The 11,518-nt window shown below is 33.7% G+C and overlaps 1 protein-coding gene across 3 annotated transcripts in view; it reads left to right on the plus strand.

Moving 5' to 3' along the window:
• Positions 1–9,951, plus strand: part of CPED1 (cadherin like and PC-esterase domain containing 1) — a 433,414-nt gene extending 423,463 nt beyond the window's left edge. For all 3 annotated transcript variants that reach the window (XM_069087089.1, XM_069087090.1, XM_069087091.1), the window contains one exon: positions 4,393–9,951. In XM_069087089.1, coding sequence (XP_068943190.1) covers positions 4,393–4,611 — 219 coding nt within the window. In that variant the 3' untranslated portion in view covers positions 4,612–9,951. The remainder of the gene's footprint in view (positions 1–4,392) is intronic.
• The last annotated feature ends 1,567 nt before the right edge of the window (positions 9,952–11,518 follow it).

An 11,518-nucleotide genomic window follows, 5' to 3' on the forward strand; every position in this document is an offset into this window, starting at 1 on the left:
AGAGAGACAGAGACAGAGAGAGAGAACTATGTAGATGATAGATAGATAAATGAACAAATACATAAATTGATGCATGAATTGAGTATATAAATAAGCAAACAAGTTAAATGTGTAAGTGAATTGAAAATGAATGAATGAATAAGTAAATGTATGAATAAATAGGTAAATGAAGATTAAGGAATGAATGAAATTAAAAAAATACTTTGGTTGTAATTATATAACATCGGTACACCAGACAAAACTTTGCAAACAAATGGGTTATAATAATGACTGTGTGAACTTATCATCCTGTTCCCTTCCTTACATTAGTAGTGAATATTTCAAATGCTCAAAGGAACTATTTATAACACAGAAACTACTTGGTCCCTGACCTCGAGGATCTTCCAACAATGCCTTTGAAGCCATCCAGTTCTCATTCTTCCTTCAAGTATCTTAGACACGTGTCTATATATAACAATGTCCTTGAGTGGGTGTCTGAATTACTTGGTATTTTGTTTACCATTACTATGCATACATGAAGATACTACTAAGTGGCACTGAATTAGGTTTTGAGATAGAAGAGAGCCGTATGCTCAGTAAGTAACTTGTTTAATCCTCACTTTACTAAACAGTGCCATCCCAGAAACATCCTGCTGTTACAGTAATCCCAACACTTCAAAAACCAAGAGGCTACCACTGAGTTGAAAATGTTCTGGGGCTTTATTTAGGACAATGTTATTCCTCTGCAACTTTTTGCAGGGAAGTACAATAGTTTATGAAACCTGATCACCTTCCCTTCGCTGGACTCCTTGCATTCCCCTGGGTTATGCTCATTTCTCCCAGCCAAATTTCAGAAAGATAGAGTGATATGTGTTTGAAGTACAGTGTTTGAACATGGTTTGTTTTTACATGCAGAGATAACATAGGCCAAATAAAGTTTCTTGACATGTAACTATAACCAATAAAAAGCTTTCTAGGACAAAAGAATTCGTTTTGCTTCCCCGACATCAGAACCATAGTAGCATTTCACTCTCTTGAACAACACATCAAAGAAAAGGAAATTCCACAATTTCAGACCATCATCATCCTCAAAATGTTTTTTCTCCTCCTATTTGTTTATTACGCAAATTATGGGTACCCAATCAAATTGTTCTACTGACACTCCTACAACTAAGTGGCCTAAAACAGTATGAAATCTGCTTCCCCCTATCTTCCATGAGCAACCAAACCCATAGTATTGGTCAAGATCTCTAAGATTCTAAAAGATCCACCAGGTCTATAAGATTCTTTGTGTTTTTGATAAGACATTTTGTTTAAGGCAGCATTACAAGGAACCACTTATAGGACTTTTCTTGCTATGCTGGGGTGCTCTGGGAGAGATAACTTAAGCCAGGGAGCATTTTTGTCATTTAAAAATCATAACATAAACTTTTGGAATTTCTTTTCCTTAATAAAATGAATCACTTTTCTGAGGAGTGAGGAGAAGAGGAATGAGTTACCAGATCCTGATGGAGTCTGCACTAATTTCTGTGGGTGGTGTGTGTGTGTGTGTGTGTGTGTGTGTGTGTGTAAAAGACCAATACACAAAAAATGTGGAACACACAAATGGTTTTCAAAGTGAACTTTGAAGTAAATAAATTGGGTTGCAATGAATTATAAAGACAATCCTTTTGAAATGTCTCTCAGCAGACAGGAATTGTGAGAGGCTGTTCCTTGCTATTTAAAAAAAATAATGATGATGCCGTGGGCAGAACCAAATAAACCAATGTTAATAATAGCAGAGTAAACAAATCATCGTCCTTGCCACAAATGAATGTTCCAAATGCACCAGAGAACCATTCAGAACAGAATTCTCATGGTTTTTTACCTTGAAGAACAATGTTTTTGAAGTCACTCAATTGTTAATGCTTACTTCAAGGATCTTGGGCATATCTAGTCATTCCCATGGATGGCCTTTGTAGTTAAAAAAAAGAAGTGTAAGAAACATTGACCATGATACCTGGAAGCATAGATACTATCTCAAAATGGGAGTCATTTTACTTTCAACTACTCTTATACTCACTGAAATTTATTACTGTACTTGGCCCAGTAATGAAGCCTATTTAGGTGGCTGCAGCATCTATACTAGCATTACCCAGGATTCTTCATAATGTTGCAATAAATTCAGCCTTGAAATCATGGAGAGGATCAAAATCATTTTTAAAGGGCAGAAAAAATTGATTTGAAATACTAGCCTATAAACAGCCATAGACACATGAAATTGAATTCTTCACTGTACCTCGTAAACCTTCTACATCAGGAGACCACTTTTCAAGTTCTGGCATATTTATCATACAGGCTATCCAGGCATTTCCAAAGCTCATTCTAAAGAGATCACATAAATAAAATTAACCTTATTTCAGCCTCAGAACACTGGCACAATAATTTGCTTCTGGGTCAAACTCTACATGCATGCTTGAGTTTTTCCCTGGATAAGTTTCCTTGAAGAATATTCCCTAAATTGGCTCTCAGCGATTTTAAGCCTCCTCTCCAAAAGGACAAAGGCTTCAGAAAAACATCAATGAATCTCTCTGGCTAGACTATTATATCTTTAGAGTTACACTATAACTAAACAATGATAAACATAGCTACTCATAATAGAAACGGGCAACCTTTAGACCTAGTATATTAATCAGTGGTTAAATGCAAACTGAGCACAGAATTGCCATCATGGGAGATTCCTTGCTACAAATTGCTGATTTGATGTTACCTCAAAGGAGTCATTTGCTCTAAGGACCTCATTTGAAAAAGACAACCAACTGTAACTACAGGAAAATAACTCATTTCTCTTAACTTAGTTGGATCTAATCAGTCTAAAAGCATATTGCTGTTCTAAATTGAAACTTTAAACTCATTGGGAACATAACCAAAATCTACTTCTTTAAAACTGATTTATACAAAAAAAATTTTTTTTAATTATGGAACGGATCATCCCCTCACTGCAACAGGGGTGGCCATAGAGTTGGATTTTTTTCTTTGCACTGTCCTATAACATCAGAAACCACATTCCTAAAGTAGCTTTTTTTGGTTAATTATCTCTTCTCAAAAAAAAAAGAGTTGAAACAGTGACTAAAAGCCAGTCTCAAAACCAAAAAGACCTGGGTTCACGTCCTACCTCTGACACATAATGACTGTGTAACCCTGAGCACATCACAACCTTTCATTGTTCTAGACAACCCTCCAAAACCATAAGTTGCAGAAAAGATGTCAAGGCCTGCCCTGGTTGTAGTTTCTTTATTTGGTACTTTCCTGTACCAATGAAATCACAAGTCTCTATCCTATCTCTACCATCCCCCCCCCCAAAAAAAAGCAAAAAAGGCAGGCAGTCTAAGATTTTGCTTTTAGTAACAAACAGCTGTAAGAGACTTTATCTCCATAATAGCGCATACTGTTTTAGAAGTAGGAGAGATTATTTGATGCCCATTAAGATGCACAAAATATTTTTAACCCAAAACAAGATTCTATATGGTCAAATCATCTTGACCAATTTTCCAACTGTCTGGCCTACACTTCATGAGCTATTTGATTCATACTCAAGACTGATTGACAGGTATGGCAAATCCCTCTAGGAGACCTCTGTGCAGAAAGAACTGATAGCTTTTAAATGCTTCAATTATCCTCTAGCAACCCAAGGCTGCTCCCTCAGATTCCAAAGATGGAATAGGGCTCCAACTCAGAGCCCAGGGAGGTGGGGTCACTAACTGGAACAATTTCAACATGTCATAGGATCTGCCCACATCTTTTTTCAAATTGCCCTTGAAAATGTTTTTATAATAAAAAATTGCTTATACTTTTTTAGGGCTTTAGAATTATGGAATTCTTTACATATGTTATCACATTTCATACAATAGGATCATATCATGAAATCAAGGTATATATGACTGGTAACACTGATACTCATTGGAAAAATTCAAATTGATTACAAGACTTCTGTTGCAATGTTAGTTTCACTGGAATCAGAACTGCAAATTTCACTCCTGATCTTTTTTTAACTTTATTTTTTCCCATAACAAACATGTATTGCCAGTCAAAACAAATTTCTTCATTGGTTATAGCAAACAAAAATTTGTCTCATTCTGCATTCTGAGTCCTTCACTTCTCTATCAGGAAATGCATAGATGTCTCTTCATTAGTCCTCCAGAATCTTGGTTGAGCATTATACTGATAAGTATAATAAGTATTAGAATAGTATAATAGTACTCTATCACATTTATATACCCAATTGGAACTGTTCCATTTTTTTCTTTGTAGCTTCAATGCCTGGTGCAGTGGATGACAGCTAGAGGATATTTAATCAATGGCTGTTGATTAATTGATTGATTCACTTAAATGTCCTTGACTTCCTACCACTCATTTTTATCTCTTTCTTTGCAGGTAGTTAAATCTGAGACTTCCAGGGAATATCATCTTATTAAAATGAAACCATCAAGACAACATGTTGTGGGAAAATATTTTAGCAATTTGAACAAACAGAAGAGACTGCAAAGCTATGCAACTAATGTACAATCACCGTATCATGTCAGAGGCCCAGTCAATCAAGTCTATTCTGAAATTCTTCTCAGCAGGATATGTACCCATGAAAGGACAGTGTAGCCTTCCTTCTGGAGAAGTAACTTTGTGTTTGGAGACTTCCCACTTCTCTGGTCTGGGAACCATGTCAAATGCATTACATATGTCTATGGACCTCGCATGCATGCTTGTGTGTGTGCACACACACAAACGCACACACACAAGCACACACACACACACACACAAACACACACACACATAGAAAAAAAGGGACACTCTTCCTGAGGATTTATAATGTCAAGATGTGCCCCTGTACACTGTGGTTTCTATGTGATAGATAAAGATGCAAAAAAATTTTTTAAATTTTCTTTAAAAAGGAAAAATTTACTTGAAATATAGCCATATGCTTAAGTAAACTAAGGGCAGGGGATTAGGTTTTGTGAGAGTAAAGATAAATAATAGGCATTTGAAATATGTGAAGATTTTGAGCATCATTTTTTCTTACCTATAGGTACATTCATATTGATGGGGGTGAGGGAAGAAGCAATTACATTCCACTTGCAACTAGGTACAGTACTTGTATTCTTGGATAGAAGAAAATACAATCTTTAGGATGATAGAGGCTTTTTATAAAGCTAATCCTTCTGAAAAGCATTTCCCTCCATTTGCTTGATTGTTTAGTTTACAATTTAAAGGATGGTGGGCAGTGTAGGAAAGCGGTTTTGGAGGAGACTCCAAAGGGTCTAGATGGGAGAAATATTGGAGTGAAATTCTTTAAAGCTAACACTTCAATTGACCCAAGTTTTCTTTACATAGTCTTTACCCCTATATTTTTAAACATATTCACCTTCTGTTCAGTATACTGAGCTTAAATAGGATACTTATAGTATAATTATATAATGAATGTATCAAGTTAAAGGGAGGAACCAATTTTTTTCCATATGCATTATTAGATAATATTTGTAAAGTGCTTTGCAAACCTTAAAAAGCTCTATAAATGCTAGCTATTATACTATTTTATCTGGTCTCATTTGTTTAAGGGAGGAAACTGTAGGACCTGTGATTTCATCTATATGGGGAATCTCTGGTGTGGAAAATCCCTTCACTGATATACAGAAGCAACTAGAATGTAACAGATAAGTTTTAGATAGTTTTAATTAGTTTCCTGAAGCACTGGTTTGCCCAGGGTCACATACTAGTGTATGTCAAAAGTAGGTCTGGAAGCTCATCCAAACTCTGTGAATGTGCTTCAATCTACAATCCAGGCTTTCGAGTTCCTATTATCTTATGTAAATGCAATAGGATTGTGAAGAGATTTGGCTTTCCTTAAACTTAATATATACTTTAAATTAAAATCTTAACATGGTGTATTTATCAAAGAATTGGGTTTCCTTAAATTCCTAAATACCTTTCTCAGAAAAAAAAAAAAAGCATCCATGGACTTATTAGATCACCACCACTTTGATTATAATTTATTGTGATTTTCAATAGTCATTTGAGCTTTGGGGAAACACTTGAATTGGAAGAGAATTTTAGGTAGCATTAAACATTAGTTGGTTTCATTTTCTTAAAATAGTGGAACAAGGAAATTATTGTTCTTGAAAAAATTCTTCTTAAGATAGGAATTATGTGCCAATCTAACACTCTTATTTTCCTTTTCTGTATTTTGAAGTTGAAATGCTGAATTTTTTCTGCCTTACACAAGTACTGGTGTTGCAAACTATTATCTTATAGTTATAATGTGTTTTAAAAGTATTGTTTTTCTTTTTAAAAAGTTAAATTGATTCAGTTCATAACTGAAACTAAAAAAGTGCAATACCTCAACTTCACAGTCATATAAAAGAGCACTACCTTACATGATTCACTAGCATAAATTTCTGCATCCTTTAAAACCTCTATATTTTTATATTATATATTTTTATATGAAGTTATTAGAAAAATGTACACAACAATCTATTCAATAAGCTGTTTTGAGTTATATTTCAACATAAAAATAGCAACATATATAAGCAATGCATGTCTGCATAACAAATGGATTATAGTTGGTTATTTTTTAAAATATGGTACAGAAGTTAATTTCGCAAAGATCTGATCTTTATAGCACATGCAAATATATGAGACACCTAAAATAGAACACCATTTTTTTAGGTTTTCAGTTATTTTAAAGTACAAAATGCTTTATATTTGTGCCAATGTATTTCTCCTCTCTCTGCCTTAAAAAAAGTAAAGGGTGATATTTCCCTTTTTGCTATTTGTCAATATTATGTTTGGTGTTAGTACCATGTAGTTTCAGTGTAGTACAATCAATGGGTCATAATTTACTTACTTAGTAAATTACTTACTTAGTGTTATTCTCTTAGAATTAGTCTAAGTAATAGTTGAGCAGTATTAATTTGAATCAATCACTTTCTATGGCTGTATTTAATATGATTTTTATTGGAAGCACCTAATTTTAGAAAGAAAGGTAATCACATATTTAAATAATTGCAATTTAAAGTCATAATAGTGCTGTCTCCATCTTTCATCCATGGTCATTTCTGCTTTATGTTGACCCAGAATAGCTTCTGAACAGAACGCAGGGTTAACCTATTCTGCAATCAAGTACTGGGATTGCAAGTAGACATTTTAATTAGTCATTTTACATTAAATAAATTATCTACCCACCGAAATAGGTGTATTTTTATTTTCTGGACATCATTTTAGTAGGGGAAAAAAAGTCTGCATTTTCAGTTAGTTTTTGCTTTAGTCTTGGAATAAGGTTCTCCATTTGCCTTAATCTTTGGAATAATTTTCAGTGAAAATGACTAAAATTTTTTCATTTATTTGAAAGGAATAGGGTTAAATAAATTTTTTTTGTGGTTATAAAAAAAAAAAAAAAAAAAAACCAAAGCCAGAATAGGTAGTGAAAGTATTGAAGTCTAAAATATCTCAGTAGAAATTTAAGACAAAGCTTTGAGCCTTTCCTCTCCCATCCCCAAAGTTCAGTGAACTGTTTGGCAGCTATCCAATCTGGTCAACAAGCCCCAGAAGGACCATGTGAGAAATATGGTATCATTGCCCATTAGACTCGTATCTGGTTCATTTAACCTAAGTATAACTTACAAATCTCTGTAGCAGTCTCCACTGCCCTATGGTAATTCCTACCCTTCTCCTCATCTCCACCCCCCTACACTCCCTACCACTTCCCATTGGGAAGGTGCTGGTAAAAGTTGCTGATTTTTGAGACGGTGGAAGTAAGTCAGTCCGCGAAGCTTTTCATAGAAGAAAAGATACTGGTTAATTTCTGATGTTTCTTTGTACCATTTCTTGTTCTATTTCATTTTAGAAAACCAATAAGAAATGCAAAATGATGCCTAAAATATTTTTTACATAATCAGAGTGGTTTCATCAGCTTTCATTTTTTCCTTCAAAAGAATATTTTTAATGGACCTAATTCAATAATCCTTCAGTTTTAAGATTCTTCAGTCTACTCTGGCTCCAATTTTAATAAGTTAAGGGAAACAACATCAGACCATAGATTTAAAGCTGGAAAGGACTTTAGAGATCATATAATTCTATCGTTTATAGATGAAGAAGTCAAGGCCCAGATAAGCCATATGACTTGTTTGATTTCACACAGGTGGTAAATGCACGGGACTAGGTTCTAAGAGAATCTTTATCCCAAAACTGCTCTATCTAAACTCAGCTTGACACAATAGCATTTTTCCCCCTGAGTGAATTCTTCTTTTCTGGGTAAAACCCAGGAAGGATTGAAATGTCATCAAAATTAAAGGCAGACCATCTTAAAATTAAAATTAGAAAATGCAGTTATGATAAGTTCAGTAGAAAAGTTTCAATGTGAAAGTATTAAAAACTGTTCTCCAAGTCATAGATTACAGGTACAAATAAAAGAGATGTGACCCTTTTTTTTACTGCTTTAATCAGATGGATATCAGCAAAATAACCAGTTGGTAAATGACCTTTTTTTTTCCATTTTCAGTTATTTGTTGTGACAGATTTAGAATAAGGTTTCTTCATTTTTTGAGTGTTCTTTCTGAATTTCTTTCGGGCTTCCCTGTAACCTATAAACTATTCAAGATATACATACTGTAGCATTTAAAAAAAAACATTTGAAGTTCAAACACTTTTTAAAAATAATTTGGAAGAAACTAAGACAGTCTGAAAGGAATACATTTTAAAGAGGATGAACCAGAAATTATTAGAAACCCTATAAGACACTAAAGACAATGGGCTTTTACCCATGTTTCAGAATTCGATGTGCATTTGGCACAGCTTCCAAGTTTCCATACTGTCAAAGAATGTTTTATCATTTTTCTTGCTACAGTGACTATTATTGTCAACTTCCATATTTCTTTTATGATTTACTTGGAATAGGGAGCTTGTAGATTTCATTCTTGTTTAACTGATGGCAACCTCCTTGATGTGGTGGTCCATTTGTTTTCTTCATATTCAAAAACATATTTTCTCCATTTTTATGACTCTATTAAATGTCAAACTAATATATCTATTACTAGTCTCGATGCGCAGATTAAATGGTGCTCTTGAAAATCTATTAAGAACATCTACATGTAGTCCCACCAATAGTCTACATATAAATAACTATTTAAACTCAACAAGTGTGGGGGGGGGTGGACAACAAACATCTGCATCACATAAAATATTGGAAAGCTACCTACATGTAAACCATATGTGAGGAGTTAACAATTCTGATTTTGATTTAAATTAATTGAGATTTTCTTCATCTTAAAGTTTACACGTATCTCAATTTCATGTAAGTCTTGACAAGAAACAGTTTCCATTTCATCATATAGAGTCATCCCATTGGTAATTCTTCTTGGACAATATCTGGATATGTTGTTGCATTGTTACCTAAACTGTGCTCAAAGGAAGTCTGGGTTTCCCCCATGACACACCTGTGGATTCTTCAAGAAAAGTTTGACATGTCACAAAAGTGAAATTTTTCATTCTTAAATAGTGAATATGAGATTATGAATAAAACAAAATATCTACTATTGATGGTAAATTTTTGAATATAAAAATAGACAATTTATTTTATTTTGCTTCTAAATTTCCCTAATGTCCTTTGATTTGGGGGTGGGTATCCTCTAAGTCTAGAGTAGCATTTTGGGGTCTTACCAAACTGGTTCAAGTCTAAACATGTTCCATGGTACAATAGTTTGTGCAACATGACATTTTAAATTTTAGAGAAGATGATGAGTAAATGTTGAATTTCACCAAGCAAGGCTTTTTCTTGGGAATCACATTCAGTATTCAATTTTTATTATACATAAAATGTTTAATGTCTGTCTTTCCTATAAAAAATAAAGACATTTTTTGTAACCCACATTAATTATGATTCTTTTGATATGCCAAAACTTAAATATTACATTTTGTTAAAATAAAAATTAATTAAATTGATTCACAAATATTTTGAGTCACTTCTTACCTTATGATTGATTATCAGAAAGAATCCATTTAGTTCAGCTTTTCCAGTTATACTAAACTGTGTTATTTTACACCACATTTGCTGACATGAATTTCTTCTTTTTAATTATAACAATAAAACTCTGTAGGTTGCCATCTCCATATGCAACACAAAGGCTAGCACTTTTATTTTTCCTGGCCTTTCATGAATTCCATAATTTGCAAAATTAAATCATAAAAATATTATATATCTCTTAATAGAGAAGAATAATGAAAAGAAATTGGCATATATACAACATGTCAATTAAATAGACCTTATGGCAATTCATTGGAGAAAAAAATATTTTAATAGGTTATATCCATAAGTCTTGTTAAGTCTTACTCTCTCTTAAACCTATCTTACGGCACTGTGCTTTTATTATGGCGGGAATACTAATATAAGAAAGTCTCAGATGCAGATGTGGGAGCTCTGTAGAATTTAAAAGATTTTTTTAAGTCTACCTAAAACTCCATAAAGGGGCAGCTGAGTGGCATAGTGTGTAGAGCATTGGTCTTGGAATCAGGAAGACTCATCTTCATGAGTTCAAATCTGGCCTCAGATCCTTACTAGCCATGTGACCCTAGGCAAATCACTTAATTTTTTGCCTCAATTTCTCATCTGTAAAATGAGCCAGAGAAAGAAATTGCAAAACACTCCCTAATGAGGTCACAAAGAATCAGGCAAGTCTGAAATGACTCAACTACAACACAACAAACTCTAAAAATAAGACCCCATAACAATGATATCCAATTCCCTTACACAAGAAATCACACTATTATTATAGTGGAAGGTCTGGAGGCCAAAACCCATCTTGACACTCCTCGGCGCATTATATATCCATGGAGATAGTACAAGATGCAAGTCCAGAATCCCTTAGGTACAGGTAAGTCTACTAAGAAACTGATAATGGATATGAATTTGAAAATAAAGAGAGGGGCTCCTGAATAGAAGTGTTATGCTCAGTTCAATTCTATAAGCATTTATTAAATGCATATTATGATTCCAGGCACTGCCCTAGACATTGGAGATACAAAACCAAAAGAAAGCAAGTCATTTAAATTTTCCTTGTTCTACATATGTATGTGCCTACTCTAGAGATCCCTCTGTCCTGAGTTCTAACATTCATATAATTGTAGGCTCTTTTCTTTAGCGCCATAAGCCTCCTTTGGTGATTTACAGACATATTTTCTTCAGTTCCATTCTAAATATCAGTATTGACTAGCCATTTTGGACATTCTCATTTCCTGCAATGTGAAGAAATAATTATTTTAAAATTCATTGGATGTAAAATTAGAATCCAGATAAACCAAGTAACAGTTAAATTTGATTATAATGATAGCTTGAGATAGGCAGATGGTCAGGAAAGAGATCATATAACTTTTTTCATAATGGTAGCATAAGCTCTGAGGATCTTGACTTTAAAATTGTTTTTTCTCTACCCTCTTTTTTCCTTCTACATTTATCACACATATGCCCTCAGCAGCTCTCTAAGATTAGTTATGCTATCAGATTGATAGAGGGAGAAAG

The sequence above is a fragment of the Petaurus breviceps genome, unplaced genomic scaffold (assembly GCF_028583685.1).
Source record: "Petaurus breviceps papuanus isolate PSGF00001 unplaced genomic scaffold, PetGlider_PUasm1.0 181, whole genome shotgun sequence".
Lineage (NCBI taxonomy): Eukaryota > Metazoa > Chordata > Mammalia > Diprotodontia > Petauridae > Petaurus > Petaurus breviceps.